The sequence below is a fragment of the Oncorhynchus clarkii genome, chromosome 12 (assembly GCF_045791955.1).
Source record: "Oncorhynchus clarkii lewisi isolate Uvic-CL-2024 chromosome 12, UVic_Ocla_1.0, whole genome shotgun sequence".
Taxonomy (NCBI): domain Eukaryota; kingdom Metazoa; phylum Chordata; class Actinopteri; order Salmoniformes; family Salmonidae; genus Oncorhynchus; species Oncorhynchus clarkii.
In genome coordinates, this window is record NC_092158.1 from 55,417,403 (window position 1) to 55,434,992 (window position 17,590).

A 17,590-nucleotide genomic window follows, 5' to 3' on the forward strand; every position below is an offset into this window, starting at 1 on the left:
CCTTGCTAGACAGCCATTTTCAAGTCTTGCTATAGATTTTCAAGTCGATTTAAGTCAAAACTGTAACTAGGCCAATCAGGAACATTCAACGTCGTCTTGGTAAGCAACTCCATTGTATACCTGTCCTTGTTGAAAGGTGAATTTGTCTCCCAGTGTCTGTTGGAAAGCAGAATGAACCAGGTTTTCCTCTAGGATTTTGCCTGTGGTTAGCTCTATTTAATTTATTTTTATGCTAAAAAAACTCCCTAGTCCTTGCCGATGATAAGCATACACATAACATGATGCAGCCACCACCATGCTTGAAAATATGAAGAATGGTACTCAGTGATATGTTGGATTAGCCCCAAACATAAAGCTTGCATTCAGGACAAAAAGTTAATTTCTTTCCATATCTTTTGCATTTGTACTTTAGTGAGTTATTGCAAACAGGATACATTGCAAACAGGATAAACTCAGTAACTGTTTTAAAGTCACCATTGGCCTCATGGTGAAATCCCTGAATGGCTTCCTTCCTCTCCAGCAACCAAGTTATGAAGAACGCCTGTATCTTTGTAGTGACTGGGTGTATTGATACACCATTCAAAGTGTAATGAATAACTTCATCATGCTCAAAGGGATATTCAATGTCTGGTTTTAAAATGTTTACACATCGACCTTCTTTGCGAGGCATAGAAAAACCTTCCTGGTCTTTGTGGTTGAATAGTTAGATTACTTGTTAGATGTTACTGCACTGCCGGAACTAGAAGCACAAGCATTTCGCTACACTCACATTAACATCTGCTAACCATGTGTATGTGACCAATACAATTGAATTTGAATCGGTGTTTGAAAATCACTGCGCGACTGAGGGATCTTACAAAGAATTGTAAGTGTGGGATACAAATCATGTGAAACACTATTATTGAGTCCATACAACTTATCAAATCCAATTTTATTGGTTACATACACAAACTGGACTTGCTAAACAAAGTTTTACTCCTGAACTTATTTAGGCTTGCCATAACAAGGGAGTTGAATACACATTGGCTCAAGACATTTCAGTTTTGAAATTTTATTTAAGTTTGCAAAAATGTCTAAAAACATAATTCCACTTTAACATTACTGGGTATTGTGTGTAGGCCATCGTCACAAAATCTAAGTGTAATCAGTTTTAAATTCAGGCTGTAACAACAAAATGTGTAAGGTGTGAATTCTTTCTGAAGCACTGTACATGTTTTAATTATACCCATCGTGTTACTTATGAATCACTTTAATGTCCCACTATCCCCTTCTTCACTCTCTGGTTCAGCTATCCCCTTCTTCCCTCTCTGGTTCAGCTATCCCCTCCTTCACTCTCTGGTTCAGCTATCCCCTCCTTCACTCTCTGGTTCAGCTATCCCCTCCTTCACTCTCTGGTTCAGCTCACCCCTCCTTCACTCTCTGGTTTAGATATCCCCTCCTTCACTCTCTGGTTTAGATATCCCCTCCTTCACTCTCTGGTTTAGATATCCCCTCCTTCACTCTCTGGTTCAGCTATCCCCTCCTTCACTCTCTGGTTTAGATATCCCCTCCTTCACTCTCTGGTTCAGCTATCCCCTCCTTCACTCTCTGGTTCAGCTATCCCCTCCTTCACTCTCTGGTTTAGATATCCCCTCCTTCCCTCTCTGGTTTAGCTAAAGAATATTCAGTGAAAATAATACTATACAAGCAAAGTGACTGTTGATGTTGCCATTTGGTTTGTCAAGGAGTATCACTAAGCAACAAAAAATTAAGATAACAAAATAGAAGCTTTGCGTGATAAATAAATGGCATTTTAATCATGATTTAATGAAGTTTATTGAAATACATAAAACATTGTTGAGTACAATCAAAACAATATGTACTGAAAGTAAAGAAACTAGCTTATGAAAGAGCCGTTTTATCCTTCTATTTTTCATATTTGCATAAACTAATAATGGTTTTTAGTAACTCTCCCATTCATTCAACATGATGTAAATTAACATATTCCAGTCAGTTTCATATTTGAATATGTAATATTATACAAACACTATGGAATAATCTTGAGTAATAAAATAAACATTTGGTCATTTGAAACAATGCCTCGGAGTATGACAGAAAGGTGTGTTCTTTTGCCTCTGTGTGCACAGCAGCAAATGGAGAAATCTCTCTCACACACACACACACACCCTTTGAAATAACCTTCACATTTGGGAGATGCAAAAAAACACTGCTTTCAGCCTTCAGTGGAAGGGAGAGTGATGAGGGGGTACCACTGGGCAGGTCAGAGGGACTCAGCCCAGGTCTCATCTCTCTCTCGGTCTGTCCCCACTCTCCCGTTAAGAGTGCTAGGCAGGTATGCAGACAGTTTCACTCATCAAAGTCAATAGTACCCCCCCCTTCTCCACAGTCCCATTAAACCCTTGTTCCCCATCACCACCAGGTCTGACAGGCCACTCCGGATGGCCACACATTCATACACCTCCCCACAATGACCTCGCAACACACACGTCATACCAAGCTGTGGCATATATGGGTTTAATATCCATGAATATACTTAAAAGGACTCGAACGATCAAGGATCTCAATCAAATAGTGATTTATTCTTGTGTCAGCCTCTGTGACCATACTCATGACAGACAAGGCATGGGTTTCACTGTGAGGCACCATAGAGCAGGAAGGAGAGGACAGCCTCTGTCTGGGTAACACTACCAATGCCACTGTACATGACCACATTGGGATGGAAAAGCATATGAATCCCAAATGGCACTCAAATCCCTTTATAGTGCACTAGACACTGAGTGTACAAAACATTAAACATTAAGGACACCTGCTCTATCCATGACAGACTGACCAGGTGAAAGATACGATCCCTTATTGATGACACTTGTTAAATCCACGTCAAATCAGTGTAGATGAAGGGAGACCGGTTAAAGAAGGATTTTTAAGACAATTGAGACAAGGATTGTGTATGTGTGCCATTCAGAGGGTGAATGGGCAAGAAAATATTGAAGTGCATTTGAACAGGGTCTGGTAGTAGGTGCCAGGCGCACTGGTTTGAGTGTCAAGAGCTGCAAAGCTGCTGGGTTTTTCACACTCAACATTTTCCCGTGTGTATCAAGAATGGTTCACCAACCAAAGGACACCCAGCCAACTTGACACAACTGTGGAAAGCATTGGAGTCAATATGGGCCAGCATCCCTGTGGAACAGTTTTGACACATTGTAGAGTCTATGTCCCAATGAATTGAGGCATTTCTGTGGGGAAAGAGGGGGGGGGGGGGGGGGTCTTGTACATTCAGTGTGTTGGGAACAAGGTGCCATTTGGGACACAACAGCAGAAGCTGGTGCTTGTGGTTAACAGCTTTGCTTAATGCTGATTCTGATGGTTAACCTCTTAAGATGGTAGAACAGGCAATAGAACCGAGGGCATTGAAAGTTCAGCTTAAAACATGCACCAGTAACAGACTGTAGGATTCAGATATTCAAATGTAATCGGACTTCAAAACACAACAAAAAAAATTAAGAATTTAAGGACTTGGGGTACTTCTTTGTCCTTCTTTGCTCTCCACGTCATACGGTCCAAGACGTCGTCAATAACGCAAAAATGTATTTTTTTGCACACCGAAAATATATTTACATATGGTCAATGAATTATGGTAAATATGAGGTAATTCCTGAACATTCTGATGACAGGTTTGAAACAGAGAGATGACAACATGAAAGTAGAAAAGGGACAAAGTAACACGCCTACCATGTTTTTATCTGGTGTGGGAGAGACGCCTTTCTCCTTCTTTCAAAAGTATACTGTATATGCCTTCAACCATTTACAAAATCTCACATTAGATAAGCCACAGCCCCCTCCCCTACCCCCAAAACAAATTCAAACTCTTGATTTATACAGTACATACACTGAACAAAAATATAAATGCAACATGTAAAGTGTTGGTCCTGTGTTTCATGAACTGAAATTAAAGATCCCATAAATGTTCGATACACACAAAAAACTTCTCAAATTGTGTGCACAAATTTGTTTACATCCCTGTTAGTGAGCATTTCTCCTTTGCCAAGATAATCCATCCACCTGACAGGTGTGGCATATCAAGAAGCTGATTAAACAGAATGATCATTACACAGGCGCACCTTGTGCTGGGGACAATAAAAGGCCACTCTGTAATGTGCAGTTTTGTCACACAACATAATGATACAGATGTCTCAAGTTGAGGGAAAGTGCAAATTGGCATGCTGACTGCAGGAATGTCTACCAGAGCTGTTGCCAGAGAATTTAATGTTAATTTCGCTACCATAAGCCGACCTGCAACATCGTTTTAGATCATTTGGTAGTATGTCCATACCGGCCTCACAACCGCAGACCACATATATGGCGTTGTGTGGGCGAGCGGTTTGCAGATGTCAACGTTGTGATCAGAGTGCCTCATGGTGGCGGTGGGGTTATGGTACGGGCAGGCATAAACTACGGACAACAAGCACAACTGCATTTTATGGATGACAATTTGAAAATACCGTGACAAGACCCTGAGGCACATTGTGAGGTATTTGTGACCAACATATTATTTCCAGTCATGTGTGAGCCAGGGCCTAATGAATTTATATAAATTCCTCATATGAACTATAACTCAGTAAAATCAATTAAATGGTTGCATGTTGCATTTATATTTGTGTTCAGTATATGTAGGTAACTGGCAAAACAAAGGAAACACCTTAATAAAGTGTCTTAATAGGGCGTTGGGCCACTAAGAGCCAGAACAGCTTCAATGCACCTTGGCATAGATTCTACAAGTGTCTGGAACTCTATTGGAGGGATGTGACACCATTCTTACACAAGAAATTCCATCATTTGGTATTTTGTTGATGGAGGTGGAAAACAGTCTCAGGCACTGCTCCAGAATCTCTCATAAGTGTTACATTGGGTTGAGATCTGGTGACTCGGCTATGGCATATAGTTCACATCGTTTTTATGCTCAGCAAACCATTCAGTGACCACTCATGCCCTGTGGATGAGGGTATTGTCATCCTATTTGTACATAGCCATGGTAGCCAAAATAATGGCTTGCTCAGCATTTGTATACATGACCCTAAGCATGATGGGACGATAATTGCTTAATTAAATCAGGAACCACACCTGCTTTCAATATTTACTATAAGTGTTTCCATTATTTTGGCAGTTACCTGTATATTTCAAAAGTAGGGATTGAAGGGCAACACCATCAGATATTTTTCAAGTATGAGCTTTTCCTTCAAAATTGTGTATTCTGACATACTCTTCAACACAAATCCTTCAGCGCCCTCATTTCCCGAAGTTGACGAAGTTTGCGAAGGCATCTTGTTTGGGTTGCACCATGGCAGTGTTGACCATGGGCTGCCCCATGCCCATTCCTGGCATACCCAGGGTGCCTTGCAGGCCCATGCCTGAGGGGGCCACGCCCAGGTTCATTCCCATGATTCCCTGATTGACAGGCATTCCTCCCATTCCCATGGTACCCGTTGCCATGGTGGGAGGCATGCCCAGGCCTATGGCCCTGGCGGGCATCATGGGGTTGGTCGGAGGTCTGATGGGTGTGGCTGTAGGCTGGATGTTCATATTCAGGCCTCCAAAACTCTGAGCCAGGTTGATGGGTGACTGGACTCCTGGAAGCAGGGGATCTGAAATGAAAAATTAGGTGCTATTACTGTCATTTCAATCTCCCTGCACTGACACACAGATATTCACATTACAAGTGAGTTGACACCCAACAAAGAGAAAAGTAGAGAGCTTGAGTTAATAACAGACCTTGCTGTAGCATATTGAGGCTTGGCTTACAGTTGGCCGACTGCATACCAGGAGACAGGAAGTCCAGGCTGATGTTGACGCTGGGGTCCGACCATGTGGGGGGGAGGGAGGGCTTCTGGAGTCCCATGTGCTGCGGCAATAAGCCCCCCTGCATTGGCCCAAAGTTCTACAACGATCCAAAGAAGAGACAAGACATTTGTCTATCCTACAACCACACAACATACATCCTACTTTGTATTCACAACGTAGACATCTTCAGTGATAATGAGGCTTCTCCATCTGTAACAATGACTGGTGTAGTGAGTTGGAGGCCTGTGAGCCACCCGTACCTGTGATCTGGAGATGGGCAGGCCGGTGTTGGCGGCGCCCACACTCTGGCTACCACACATGGAGAAGGTCATGCTTTGGGAGGCGCTGAGGGAGGTGCGATTGGAGCCCATTAGGTCAAAGAGCTCAGCTGATGGTGGGGTGGGGGCCGAGGCTGGGAGAGGCTGGATGCTACCAAACAGGTCTGTGATTGGCTGAGACAGAGTGGTGGTGGTGGCCGGAGGACTGGAGAACGCATTCCAGTCCCCAAACTCACCGTTCCCATTGGACCCTGGCCCTACGGAAAGAATAGAGAATCATTTAGAAAATGAAAGAATTCACCAGATTTATATCTATGAATCTCTAACCAACCTCATACCAACAACTCTAAATAAAACTATGTGTTTTTTCTTTGAAAAAAATGAATGAGTTGATGTGCTTATCTTAAAATGTTTTTTTTCTTCCAAATAAGTAAAGATTTTATTATCCAGTGTTCAGTTTTGTTTTTCCAAGTCAACTTGAAGAGAAATTAATAAGGCATACATGTCCCATTTCTTCTGAAAGGGCAATGTGCACCTTGTCAGCCAGGGCGGGTGAACAATGAAGGTAACAGATATCGCCCCGAGGGGAGTACCAGCACACACAGCCCAGTGCTGATGGGACCTGACACAGGACAGAGTGTGTGCTAACACTAGGGCCAGAGGGTACTGCATTGGAACACACACACCTGGCCCAGAGGGTACTGCTTGAGCAGGCACACGCGCGCACACACACACACACACACACAAATCCAGGGAGGACTCTGACAATGACTAATTAGTATACACAGAGTGTACAAAACATTAGGAACACCTTCCTAATATTGAGTTGCACCCCCTTCTGCCCTCAGAACAGCCTCAATTCGTCAGGGTATGGACTCTAAAAGTTGTCAAGTTGGCTGGATGTCCTTTGGGTGGTGGACCATTCTTGATACACACAGGAAACTGTTGAGTGTGAAAAACCCTGCAGCGTTGCAGTTCTTGATACACTCAAACCGGTGCCTGGCACCTTCTACCATACCCCAGTCTTTCCCAGTAACCCTCTGAATGGCACACATACACAATCCATGTCTCAATTGTCTCAAGGCTTAAAAATCCTTCTTTAACAGGTCTCCTCCTCTTCATCTACACTGATTGAAGTGGATTTAACAAGTCACATCAATAAGGGATCATAGCTTTCACCTGGATTCACCGATGTCTACGTCATGGAAAGAGTTTTGTCCAGTGTAAATCCAATCTAGATAGCAGATAAACTGCCAAAGACTTGCTGCTGGGGCCCTCTCGTCTTCCCTGTATCCCGTTCTCTTTTTATCCATCCATCCATCCATCCATCCAGAGCAGAGGGTGGAGGATGGGGGAGGTAAGCTGTGTCAAATGGGAGCTGACAGGTGTCTGTCCTCATAAGGCTCAGGAGGTAGTGACTCATCAATATTTCAAGACCTTCACTTCCACAGGACAGAACAACACGTGGGACGCAACCACAAACCCCTCAGCAGGAACGGGAGGGGGGCCTCTGGATCCTCCTAATATCTCTGTCGTGGGTGCTTCTGTACTAAGGTATTCACCTCTTCTGCTCCTAGGTTTATGAAAACATTTCTGCTGGACTTAACCTGACTGCTAGGTCATTGGGTAGAGGGATCGGCCTGCCTAAGATTAATGGTCGGAGCTGTGATACAGAAAGAGGATACTGTTCAGACAATGGAGCGAGAAAGCGGTGAGACATACCGGCTGATGAAGGGAGACTGGCTGAGGCAGCTGGGGAGGAGAAGTCAGCAAAGCCACCGATGAGGTCTGAACTTCCACCTGGATGGCACGCGCATGCACACGCCAACACAAACACACACAGTGAAAGAGTGAGAACAGAGTGTGACAGTGGAGGTGATGAAGATGTCTTCATCTTCGTCCCTACCAGAGTGTATGACTGAGTGTGAGAGACAGGCCCCAGCTGTTTGGTTGGAGGCGGCAAGGACACGATGAACAGGGACAGCAGCATCTGTGTATGTGTGTGTGTGTGTGTATAAAGCACTCCCTTCCCACCAGAGACTGGCTCAGCCTCAGACAGCTGGTCATACTCTGCTACCACACTTCTCTCCTCTAGCTAAGCTGCCTGACATCTGGGCCTCTTAGGCCTGCCCGCCTCCTGCCCTCCCCTGCTCTACTACTCACAGACGATTCTGGAGGAGCGGTTCAGGGTAATTCTATACATCGATGGCTTTGAGCCATCTTGCTTTAGAGTGCCATCACTTTGAATACCAAGCTCTTCTCATTGTCTATACCACAGTGACTCATTAGATAAGTGAGGGGTCTTACCTGCTGGTGCCGCCTGAATGGACCCAGAGTCCACCATCAGAAGGTCTGCAAGGCCACTGCTTGAAGTCTGGCTGACCGACGTCTGAAGAGGAGAGAAATAGAATGGCTCTTACACAAGCTGTTCACATTTAAATGGAGTTGGAATAAAACGGGGGGCTACCCTTCCTAAAGCTGCCACAAGAGGGCAGCATTAGTCTAGAAACAGTCAGGAATAGGCAGCCCAGGAGCTCCTGCTGTTCACTATTCCTGCTGCCATCCACTTCTATCATCTCATTAGACAGTCAGAAGAGACACAACACGGCTTGCCTTCTGTCCCACAGGAAATGATCACCATCTTGTGCTTCAGTCTCAATAAAAACGCACTGATGAAAATAGATGCCGCAGACAATTCAACAGTGTTCTCTATAGGCTTCAAAAGCAGGTGCTGCATGGAGTCCATCCCTGCTATAGGCCTACGCTGACGTACAGCAGCGGCCTAGGTCAGTGGTCAGAGTGGTACACGAGGGCAGTGGTACCTTTGCGTCGTCTGCGTCCAGACTGCTCCTGTCCCCTGTGTAGTGTGCGGCAGCCCCCAGGTCCACGGTTTTGGACGGGACGCCGCCCCGTTTGCGTGTGGTGGTGGTGGTGGTCTCTGTTGCCTGGGTGATCTGGATGCTCTTGGTGGTAACAGTCTCCTCCTCGTCTTTGAACTCCAACCCCGACAGACTCCCTGACCCCGACAACGGCCGGCCGTTCCGCGATACCCTGTCCTCCTCGTTGTCACTGGCGGGGGGGAAAGAAAAGCCCCCCCAAAAATACAAACACATTAAAAGGAGTGAAGATTATCTTGTACGTGTCTTTCAAGAAGAAATTATCCGTCATTAAGCAGATTTGTATGAACTTAATAAGCATTTTGGCCGTTGTACACTCGGCGGTACCTGATTCTGTCAGGCGAGTCATCCCTCTCCTTCTTGCGGAACTTGTTAATGGTGTCATCGATGGTGCTGCCGATCTTGTCGCTGATCTCTCCCAGCTTCTCGCTGAAGGGGAAGGCTCCTTTGCTCTTGTCCCAGTCCTCATCCCACTTCCCTTTGGGCTCCGAGTCAAACATTTCTCCCGCTGAGGGGCAGAGGGGGGTAACGGGTTGACACGTGCAGAAAAATGTGTTTTGGTACCATTAACATGTGTTGTAGCTATGCCGAGTGAGCCTCACTTCACTAACACGAGAGGCATTGTGGAAATGCTCTGCATCTATCTGGAATGCCAAATTATGATTTGCAACAGACAACTGTTTATCACGCATTGAAAATGGGCCCCATTGCCAACACAAACATTGCAGAGCTACAGTATGTCTGCTGAAACAGAACGAGCATCCTAGATGAACATCCTAGATGAATGTCTCCCATCGCTGTGGTATTTTGATCCTGTGTGACAAAAATAAATCCCTTCCCTACCACATCACTAATTGACAAATGGTTTGACTAATGAAGTGGGAAATCACAGCAGCAAATCAAAGATATCGGGAATCAAAGGGAGGAATCAATGAACAGCGCATGGAAATAAAGTGCAAACTCTAGTGAGTTGTCTCCAACCCAATCCTAATGAAATGGCAAGGGACCCGCCAGCCCCCTTGATTAGATATCAGAATAGCAGATCAGAAAGCAACAAATCAAAAAAAAAAGATTTGTGGAAGATCTATTCCGTTACATGAATGGTGAGGTTTCTCTCATACAAACATGATCAGAAATCACACAGATGAAGATGTGAGAGGAGATAAGACGTGATTGGCCCCAGAGTGAAAACAGCTCTAATCAAAAGATCAGTGAGGAGGAGGAGTGACAAGAGAGAGGGAGAGGTCTGTGGGGAATAGAGGAGGGGAATGAGGTGTGATATTCTGGAAGCCTTCCGAGTCTGTAGACTGACAGACTGAGGCCTGCAGAGAGAGCGACTACAGGTAAATCAGTCAGTGTGTTTACTTACTTACTTGAACCTTGAATGTCTGCTTACAGGGAAAATGCCCCCGCTGACTGAGGGGAACGTACCCTTACCAACGTTGCAATAGCATAACGTCTATTTCCCCCAGTCTCATTTTGTGAGAGCACGGAGCTGAACGACAATACCACATTCTCTTCCACACCGTTAGCAGAGCATCATAGATTACGTGCCCTCTCCCCCGCGTGGTGAAACTTACGGCTGGTCTTGCCGAATCCTCCTCCAGTGCTGTCTGAGGACACGCCGATGTACTTGTCCTTGTTCTTCTTGGCTTTCTTCCTCTCCTCCCGGAGCCGGTCGTCATCCTGGACAAACTCCACCATCTCCTTCACCTTCTGACGCACGTTGATGCCCTGGTCCTTCCCACTCTCATCTGGTGACGGTAAGGGGGAACACAAGACACAACAGGATAGGAACCTTAGTATACAAGCATTCACCAAATTAAAAAGTAAAAAAAAATAAAAATGCACTTTTGGCTTCACACACACTTGTGCCAACATCCCAGGCACCGTTGTTTCACTGCCACAACAGGCCTGTCCTGGGGACAGTTTTCGCCTCAGCGAGGACTTTATGTAACATAACCTAGCTGTACTAACGCCATGCACCAAATGCTAATTCTTGAGAGGGAAGCATGAAAAAAGATTACCGCGACTTTAAATAGCCCTACTGTAAATATGTTGGCCTCCCTATTTAAATATTTAATGGATGCCATCACCCAAATACATTTGTTATTGGATTATGTGTAGCACAAAAACACAATATCCAATGATTAAAATACAGAGGCAACTTTACCAGAGTTGTGAATTTCTCAAGATAAACTGAACTTCTAGAGAGAGAACCCACATTTATGGCTACCTATCCTTAAGGGACAGTAACCTTGATGAATGTAATGAGATTTAGGCTTCAACGTACCTAAACATTATCTGAACAAAGGTCTGTGTGCATCTCTAGACAGGCTTGTTTAGCCTATAGATAGACCCAGCGTCCTAAATAAGCATTACTGGGTAACTGGTCTAACCACATGTACATTGAGTCATTCAGTCACTCACTGAAACTACGAACATAAGAGGTCTCTGAGGGTCAGTCGCTTGGCTCTAGGTTCAGTTGTGTAGACTGAAATGAAGTTTAAAGCAAACTGCTGTACATAGTAGTTCAGCTCTGGAAACAACGTTCTGAGCCACTTCTAACTGCTAAATGTAACTGGAACCAAAATGGAGCCTCCAAAACATTTCTTCCCCTGAGCATATTAAAAAGTATTGATGCAATGTCATTCCTCAGTTTTTCATAACCACCAACAATAAAAGGGATTGTGGCGAAGATGTGCACGACTCCTGCCAATTTGTTGCCACTGATTTTTTAAATTGTGTCAATAGTTTGTAAATCTTTATTCATTCCCAGCTATAACACAAATATTTATTTAGTCTTATTTATTTAGATCACCATGTATGTATGTATGTATGTATGTATGTATGTATGTATCACATATGTACAGTACCAGTCAAAAGTTGACACTCATTCAAGGACTTTTCTGTATTTTTTATTTATTACTATTTTCTACATTGTAGAATAATAGTGAAGGCATCACAACCAACAGTCTTGAAGGAGTTCCCACATATGCTGAGCACTTGTTGGCTGCTTTTCCGTCACTCTGCGGTCCAACTCATCCCAAACCATCTCAATTGGGTTAAGGTTTGGTGATTGCGGAGGCCAGGTCATCTGATGCAGCACTCCATCACTCCTTCTTGGTCAAATAGCCCTTACACAGCCTGGAGGTGTGTTGGGTCATTGTCCTGTTGAAAAAAAAATGGATAGTCCTAAGCCCAAACCAGATGGGATGGCGTATCGCTGTAGAATGCTGTGGTAGCCATGCTGGTTAAGTGTGCCTTGAATTATTATAAAGTTTTTTTTTTTGAATTTTTTTTTTTTTTGAATTTTACCCCTTTTTCTCCCCAATTTCGTAGTATCCAATTGTTGTAGTAGCTACTATCTTGTCTCATCGCTACAACTCCCGTACGGGCTCGGGAGAGACGAAGGTTGAAAGTCATGCGTCCTCCGATACACAACCAACCAAGCCGCTGCTTCTTTAACACAGCGCACATCCAACCCGGAAGCCAGCCGCACCAATGCGCCGGAGGAAACACCGTGCACCTGGCCACCTTGGCTAGCGTACACTGCGCCCAGCCCGCCACAGGAGTCGCTGGTGCGCGATGAGACAAGGACACCCCTACCGACCAAGCCCTCCCTAACCCGGGCGACGCTAGGCCAATTGTGCGTCGCCCCACGGACCTCCCGGTCGCGGCCGGTTACGACAGAGCCTGGGCGCGAACCCAGGACTCTGATGGCACAGCTGGCGCTGCAGTACAGCGGAATTATCATAATTAAAAAAAATAAAAATAAATCAGAGTGTCACCAGCAAAGCACCCCCACACCATCACACCTCCTCCTCCATGCTTCACGGTGGGAACCACACATGCGGAGATCATAAGTTCACCTACTCTGCGTCTCAGAAAGGAACCAAAAATCTCAAATGTGGACTCATCAGACCAAAGGACAGATTTCCACCGGTCTAATTTCCATTGCTTGTGTTTCTTAGCCCAATCAAGTGTCTTCTTCTTATTGGTGTCCTTTAGTAGTGGTTTCTTTGCAGCAATTTCACCATGAAGGCCTGATTTCCGCAGTGTACTCTGAACAGTTGCTGTTGAGATGTGTCTGTTACTTGAACTCTGTGAAGGATTTATTTGGGCTGCAATTCTGAGGCTGGTAACTCTAATGAACTTATCCTCTGCAGCAGAGGTAACTCTGGGTCTTCCTTTCCTGTGGCGGTCCTCACGAGAGCCAGTTTTATCGTAGCGCTTGATTTTTGTGACTGCACTTGAAGAACCTTTCAAAGTTCTTGAAATTTTCCGGATTAACTGATCTTCATGTCTTAAAGTAATGATGGACTGTCGTTTCTCTTTGCTTATTTGAGCTGTTCTTGCCATAATATGGACTTGGTCTTCTACCAAATAGGGATATCTTCTGTATCTCCCCCCACCTTGTCACAACACAACTGATTGGCTCAAACACATCAAGAAGGAAAGAAATTCCACAAATAAACTTTTAACAAGGCACACCTGTTAATTGAAATGCATTCCAGGTGACTACCTCATGAAGTTGGTTGAGAGAATGCCAAGAGTGTGCAAAGCTGTAATCAAGGCAAAGGGAGGCTACTATGAAGAATCTCAAATCTACTTTTTTGGTTACTACATGATTCCATATGTGTTATTTCATAGTTGTGATTTCTTCACTACTATTCTACAATGTAGAAAATAGTAAAAATAAAGAAAAACCCTAAACTTGACTGGTACTGTATGTATGTCTCCTGCTGAATCTCTGTCCTTACGGCAGCTACAAGGTCTCTATTTGACAGGGACAGCAAGCCATGTTTGGAATGCACATGTTCAGAGTTTCTCACATTCTCGTGACGACATTAGCCTCGAAAGCATGCGTTGTTGTGCCACTGAAAACACAAGGCGAGCTATTCAGGCTAGGTCTAGCACACAAAACATGTACAGAACCCATCAAAGGCTTTTACCTCTGTCATAGCAAATCACAAATGCGTACAGTTGGTATCCATAGAGAAACTCAACTTGAAGATTTAAATACGGTTCATTTGTGCACATTTCGTATGTGCATATACCAATTTAAAACCAGAACATGATGGAACTGACTTCAGTACTCCAGCATTGGAGACTTCCTTCTCACTAATGAATTCTCCTGGGTTTTCCATCTGAGAACCAACAGTCTCACCACTGAGGACATCCTGATTGGTTTAGAAGAGAAGTGTGGGATGGTTATGGAATTAATAAACACCTAGGATTAGGCTTCACACTTTTCTTCGTCGTTCTGTGCTGCGCCAGCTCCAAATGTTTCCTTACCGACAAAATGGTAGTTTTCCAAGGAGCGAAGGTCGTAGATGTGTTCCCTCGCACTGGTGACAACTCGCTCCGATCCGTTCCTGATGAGGTATGCAAGTAGTAGTAAGGCCTGGGGGAGAGGTGCAACACAGTTAGAAACAACACGGCACTAGGCTTCCTCACCGCAATCAACATGATCGTATGAATGATACATGAGCAGCGGAACGGAGAGACTCTCCACACCTTGTAAACTCTCCTCCAGTTCTTCTTGTTGTCTTTCAGCATTCTGGTCCACAGCATGTTCATGACCTCGGGGAACTGCTCGTACATGAACGTGGATCTGAAAGGTAGATCAAGAAATATGGATGGGATTAGTGGTAAATGCACAACTAGGGCTTGGCAATATTGCCCCCAAAAAATTAATATGTATATATATATCGTTCTTTTTCAAACTTCTGGGCGATTCACGGTGTACAACTATATATATATATATATATATTTTTTAACTTCTCTCTAAATAAGTTTTGGTGTACAATGTAAAGTCAAAACTCCGCATTTCAAAAACAGTCTGCAATAAACGAATAAATTTGCAGTTTGTGAAATTATACCGTGGCTAACTATAAGCCTTCAACAATAAGGCCAACTAATAATTTAATTATTTGATCAAAATAGTTTTACCTGCTTTTTTGAAATAATCACTGATCTGGCTTTCAAGTCAGTCTAGTAAAATGACATTTTTGTTACAAGTAACCAGAACCATACACATCCACTAATAATGACTCACTTCTGGTAGCAGGCATTATTGAACATGAACACAGGTCTCAAAAACAATCTCACAAGCACATGCCCACACTGCTAGTGAGTAGCCAGCTAATCTTTATTTTTAAAGTCTAGACAACATGGATCTATTTGCTTGCAAACAAGGGAGAACAGTTGAACTGTAATGAATACACCCTCCTGTCTGTCTCCAGCTGTTTGAACAACATAGCCTGTTCACTTTGTTTAGATGTTGCCTACCTGGATAAGATGACGCTTATTTCTCAGGATGAGAACGAATTGCAAATTCCTTAAACAAATGCATATTTTTATGTTCATTGCATGTTTATAAAACACAGACTAAACAGCGAGCGCATAACAGTCTGTGGCTGTTGATGATTATAGGTGGTACGTGGCAGCGCAATGTCGCGAGCCACAGAAACGGAGGATTCATTTCCCACAATCGTGTTCATTGATACTCCAGTCTTGGTAGGGTCTGCTCTATTAAAATAGTTGGGAGTTGAGACATAAAAAGGGGACTGTTACAAAAGGTTAAGATATTTTCTAATACACTAAAATAATATCTCAATGTGTTTCGGTGCCCGTATAACCGATTTTATATCTGACCAAACCTCAAACGCAAATAGCGAGTTGAAACTGCTTATTGTCAGAGAGGAAGAAGTGATCTTTCATGTCTTTGTTGTTGTGAGTGGCAGGGGGAAGGTCTTGGTGTCTGTGCGAGTGGCAAGGTACAGCTACACACAGCACAGAAGGAGCAAAGGATACGAGACCAAAAAAGACACAATGAAAAAAAAAATATATGAAAAAAACTTGATTCTTGCGATACAGGTCTTTGAAACATGGTACTAAAAGATAGTGCCTTGCGAAAGTATTCGGCCCCCTTGAACTTTGCGACCTTTTGCCACATTTCAGGCTTCAAACATAAAGATATAAAACTGTATTTTTTTGTGAAGAATCAACAACAAGTGGGACACAATCATGAAGTGGAACAACATTTATTGGATACTTCAAACTTTTTTAACAAATCAAAAACTGAAAAATTGGGCGTGCAAAATTATTCAGCCCCTTTACTTTCAGTGCAGCAAACTCTCTCCAGAAGTTCAGTGAGGATCTCTGAATGATCCAATGTTGACCTAAATGACTAATGATGATAAATACAATCCACCTGTGTGTAATCAAGTCTCCGTATAAATGCACCTGCACTGTGATAGTCTCAGAGGTCCGTTAAAAGCGCAGAGAGCATCATGAAGAACAAGGAACACACCAGGCAGGTCCGAGATACTGTTGTGAAGAAGTTTCAAGCCGGATTTGGATACAAAAAGATTTCCCAAGCTTTAAACATCCCAAAGAGCACTGTGCAAGCGATAATATTGAAATGGAAGGAGTATCCGACCACTGCAAATCTACCAAGACCTGGCCGTCCCTCTAAACTTTCAGCTCATACAAGGAGAAGACTGATCAGAGATGCAGCCAAGAGGCCCATGATCACTCTGGATGAACTGCAGAGATCTACAGCTGAGGTGGGAGACTCTGTCCATAGGACAACAATCAGTCGTATATTGCACAAATCTGGCCTTTATGGAAGAGTGGCAAGAAGAAAGCCATTTCTTAAAGATATCCATAAAAAGTGTTGTTTAAAGTTTGCCACAAGCCACCTGGGAGACACACCAAACATGTGGAAGAAGGTGCTCTGGTCAGATGAAACCAAAATTGAACTTTTGGCAACAATGCAAAACGTTATGTTTGGCGTAAAAGCAACACAGCTGAACACACCATCCCCACTGTCAAACATGGTGGTGGCAGCATCATGGTTTGGGCCTGCTTTTCTTCAGCAGGGACAGGGAAGATGGTTCAAATTGATGGGAAGATGGATGGAGCCAAATACAGGACCATTCTGGAAGAAAACCTGATGGAGTCTGCAAAAGACCTGAGACTGGGACGGAGATTTGTCTTCCAACAAGACAATGATCCAAAACATAAAGCAAAATCTACAATGGAATGGTTCAAAAATAAACATATCCAGGTGTTAGAATGGCCAAGTCAAAGTCCAGACCTGAATCCCAATCGAGAATCTGTGGAAAGAACTGAAAACTGCTGTTCACAAATGCTCTCCATCCAACCTCACTGAGCTCGAGCTGTTTTGCAAGGAGGAATGGGAAAAAATTTCAGTCTCTCGATGTGCAAAACTGATAGAGACATACCCCAAGCGACTTACAGCTGTAATCGCAGCAAAAGGTGGCGCTACAAAGTATTAACTTAAGGGGGCTGAATAATTTTGCACGCCCAATTTTTCAGTTTTTGATTTGTTAAAAAAAGTTTGAAATATCCAATAAATGTCGTTCCACTTCATGATTGTGTCCCACTTGCTGTTGATTCTTCACAAAAAAATACAGTTTTATATCTTTATGTTTGAAGCCTGAAATGTGGCAAAAGGTCGCAAAGTTCAAGGGGGCCGAATACTTTCGCAAGGCACTGTACATATACAGCCCAGCCCTAGGCACAACTACCAGCCTAGTTTTTGTAAAT

At 43.7% G+C, this 17,590-nt stretch overlaps 1 protein-coding gene across 2 annotated transcripts in view; it reads right to left on the bottom strand.

Moving 5' to 3' along the window:
• Nucleotides 1-1,774: 1,774 nt before the first annotated feature.
• LOC139420826 (clathrin interactor 1-like) overlaps nucleotides 1,775-17,590 on the bottom strand; it is a 41,581-nt gene continuing 25,765 nt past the window's right edge. The window contains exons 3-12 of one of the 2 annotated variants that reach the window (XM_071171149.1): nucleotides 14,531-14,627; nucleotides 14,309-14,417; nucleotides 10,591-10,764; nucleotides 9,338-9,518; nucleotides 8,936-9,182; nucleotides 8,421-8,502; nucleotides 7,836-7,913; nucleotides 6,096-6,370; nucleotides 5,767-5,932; nucleotides 1,775-5,639 (exon numbers count right to left, since the gene is read on the bottom strand). In XM_071171149.1, the coding sequence (XP_071027250.1) occupies nucleotides 5,284-5,639; nucleotides 5,767-5,932; nucleotides 6,096-6,370; nucleotides 7,836-7,913; nucleotides 8,421-8,502; nucleotides 8,936-9,182; nucleotides 9,338-9,518; nucleotides 10,591-10,764; nucleotides 14,309-14,417; nucleotides 14,531-14,627 (1,765 nt within the window). In that variant the 3' untranslated portion in view covers nucleotides 1,775-5,283. The remainder of the gene's footprint in view (nucleotides 5,640-5,766; nucleotides 5,933-6,095; nucleotides 6,371-7,835; nucleotides 7,914-8,420; nucleotides 8,503-8,935; nucleotides 9,183-9,337; nucleotides 9,519-10,590; nucleotides 10,765-14,308; nucleotides 14,418-14,530; nucleotides 14,628-17,590) is intronic. The other variant, XM_071171150.1, reaches the window with a different exon arrangement.